General features: G+C 34.4%; 1 protein-coding gene across 6 annotated transcripts in view; it reads left to right on the forward strand.

Moving 5' to 3' along the window:
* Positions 1–2,786, forward strand: part of LOC106458335 (transducin-like enhancer protein 4) — a 139,197-nt gene that overhangs the window by 120,219 nt on the left and 16,192 nt on the right. For all 6 annotated transcript variants that reach the window (XM_022384520.1, XM_022384518.1, XM_022384521.1 and 3 more), the window contains one exon: positions 650–758. In XM_022384520.1, coding sequence (XP_022240228.1) covers positions 650–758 — 109 coding nt within the window. The remainder of the gene's footprint in view (positions 1–649; positions 759–2,786) is intronic.

Raw genomic sequence — 2,786 nt, forward strand, 5'->3', positions numbered from 1 at the left:
AAATAAAAAAATACTGAATACATTATTATTGACAGTATTATGCCTGTGCAAATAACCTTACCATATAATCTACAATGAGATATAGATATATTATTTCTCTTAACTTGTTATTAGTATTAGCATTATAAATTTTATAAATTATTCTAAATTCATCTTCAAAAGATTTTTATATGATATTTTACTTGTTAGAAAAAAGGTAAGATAACTTTCAATCAGTGATGTAAAATTATTGTAGTCCAGAAATGTTTCAAAACCTGAAACCAGACTATTTATGTTGGCATAGTAACCTTAATTTAGATGTTAATGTTCATTTTCTCCTTTAACTGCTCAATCTTGAATGCTTTAATTTAATTTCAATTTTTATCCATCTGCTATGTTTCAGTCATGCTAAATTAAAAACATAAATTGACAATACTACTTTTTTTTTTCAAACTGACTTAACTTTTCCTTTTCTGCTACTCTGGTTAATAGAGTATTTTGGAATACTCAAAATGATTAGTTAATGCTTGTCTTTCTTTTTGAGGGGTTAAAAAAAAACAGCACTCATTTTCCCCAAAACAAAATATCAGTTATGGCTAACTTTTAATTTACTTTTGAATTTTTGTAATGCAAACAGCATGTTAGATCTGTCTGTTTAATTTTCATTCAGAATGACAAACCTCCTACACCAGTGTCCAAGCCATTGACTCCAACAAGTTCTGGACTGCCCAACTCAAGTTCTGGTAGCCTGAAAGGTGTGCCTAAACCACCTTCCCTTGGTAAGTTAATTACTATCTGTTTGATTTTTCTGCTTTCTTGTCATGTGAACTAAGATGAAGAAAAAAATCTGATTATATTAAACTAATAACTTGGATGTTTGAAAAGTTTCATTAACTAAACACTAAATATATAGTCTTAACTTTGTTTTGCTTTTGAGACGCATATTATGTAATTATGGAATAAATACTTCTTTTTTTCTGCTAAATAATTAATATACACTATCCTATCAAAAGTCATGGGACACACCTCTTATTGCAGAAAAATGAGTGTGATGACGAAATATGCAAATAGTTTGGCCTATGAAGGTGATCAGTGGTTCACTTGGAAGTCATTTCGAACTTGTACGCCAAACGACGAGTACATGAAAGAGCTAACAGAGTTTCAGAGGGGAAGGATGGGGAAAATGTCTGTACGAGTTATTGTGCAACAATTAAATAATCCCAGGTTGACAATTGGCAATGTGCTGAAGAAATGCAAGTTCACGGGTGACAATGAGCCACAGAAACGACCAAGTAGGTGTAAAATACTGACTGACAGGAGCCGACGTGCCTCGAGAAGGCTGGTTACCTCATCTTGCCATCATACTCAAGAGAATCCTATAAGTGTTTCTATGACATGTTGAGAGCTGCATGGCATGAATTTTCATGGAAGAGCTGCAGCCCAAAAGCCATTGATAACAAAAACAAATCACACTGTCAATTGGCATGGGACAAGACACGCTGAACCTGGACCGTGGATCAATGGAAATCAGTCTTGTGGAACGACTAGTCAAGCTACACACTCTTCCAGTCTGATGGATATGTTTTGGTATACCTTGAGAATGCTTATTATCTGAGTGTGTTGTCCCAATAGTGAAGTTTGGAGGTGGTGGTATCAGGGTCTGGGGGGTGCTTCTTGTGGTATGGACTAGGTCCACTGGTTGCAGTGCATAGATCCATGAATGTTGAGTCCTACATTGATGTTTTGAACAATTCTGTGTGTCCTACATTGTTGCAATTTTGTTAATGGCCTTTACACCTTCCAACATGATAATGCTCCATGTCACAAAGGAAGGATTGTGAACGTATGATTTGGAGACAGTAACATTGGAACATTGCAGTGGCCAGCACAGAGCTATGACCTCAACCCGATAGAACATTTTTGGACTACATGGAACACAGAATTAGGGCAAGGCCAAGATGGCCCTCTTCAGTAGTGGAGCTTACTAATGTTTTAAAGGAGGAGTGGAGCACAATACCACCAGCTTTCTACCAGTAATTAGTAGACAGTCTTCTCTGATGCATTGAAGCAGTCACTAAGGCCAAAGGCGGGGCAACATGCTATTAATTTCTTGGAATAAAGACATGTTTTATTCATAACTAACCATGTCCCATTACTTTTTTGTAGGATTGTGTATGTCAATATTTTTTTAAATCTTAAATTGTCATTTTTTGTCACTTTTTCAATACACTTTAATATCTTGTATTTAATAATGAAAAATTTCTTATCACTGAAACAAATGATAATAAATATTTGATGTTTTGTAAAGGTTGAACTGGTATGCCAGAACTATACAGCAATTTTTCTTATTTAACTGTAAAGTGTTTTCTATTTTTTTAATGATAAATAAAATGAAAACATTGCAATAAAACTTAAATGAGTTTGTGATACTGACTGTTTGACATCCAATGAGTATTTACTGTTGAACACTGAAACTGATCAATCAGTATGAATGAAAATAAATGTCAACCTTTGTGTTTTTATTAGATATTAACATATTGTTACGTCTCCGTTTGTTAATTGATTTTCCGTAACTTCGTTCCGACGAAACTTAAGCGACACAAGTCTTTACTTAATAAAACTGGTTTATTCTTTCCGAATATAACTCTGCGATACACTTAATCTCAATACTCGTGCTAAAACAACACTATAACGAACGAACGTTAACTTCAACAATACCCTGTGACTGCAGTTCAATTACTCACTATCTACACACACATTACAATAATCTCCCGCGTCACGTTTTCCCCTCTTATATATACCCGCCT

This window comes from Limulus polyphemus, unplaced genomic scaffold (assembly GCF_000517525.1).
Source record: "Limulus polyphemus unplaced genomic scaffold, Limulus_polyphemus-2.1.2 Scaffold447, whole genome shotgun sequence".
In the NCBI taxonomy this organism is placed as follows: domain Eukaryota; kingdom Metazoa; phylum Arthropoda; class Merostomata; order Xiphosura; family Limulidae; genus Limulus; species Limulus polyphemus.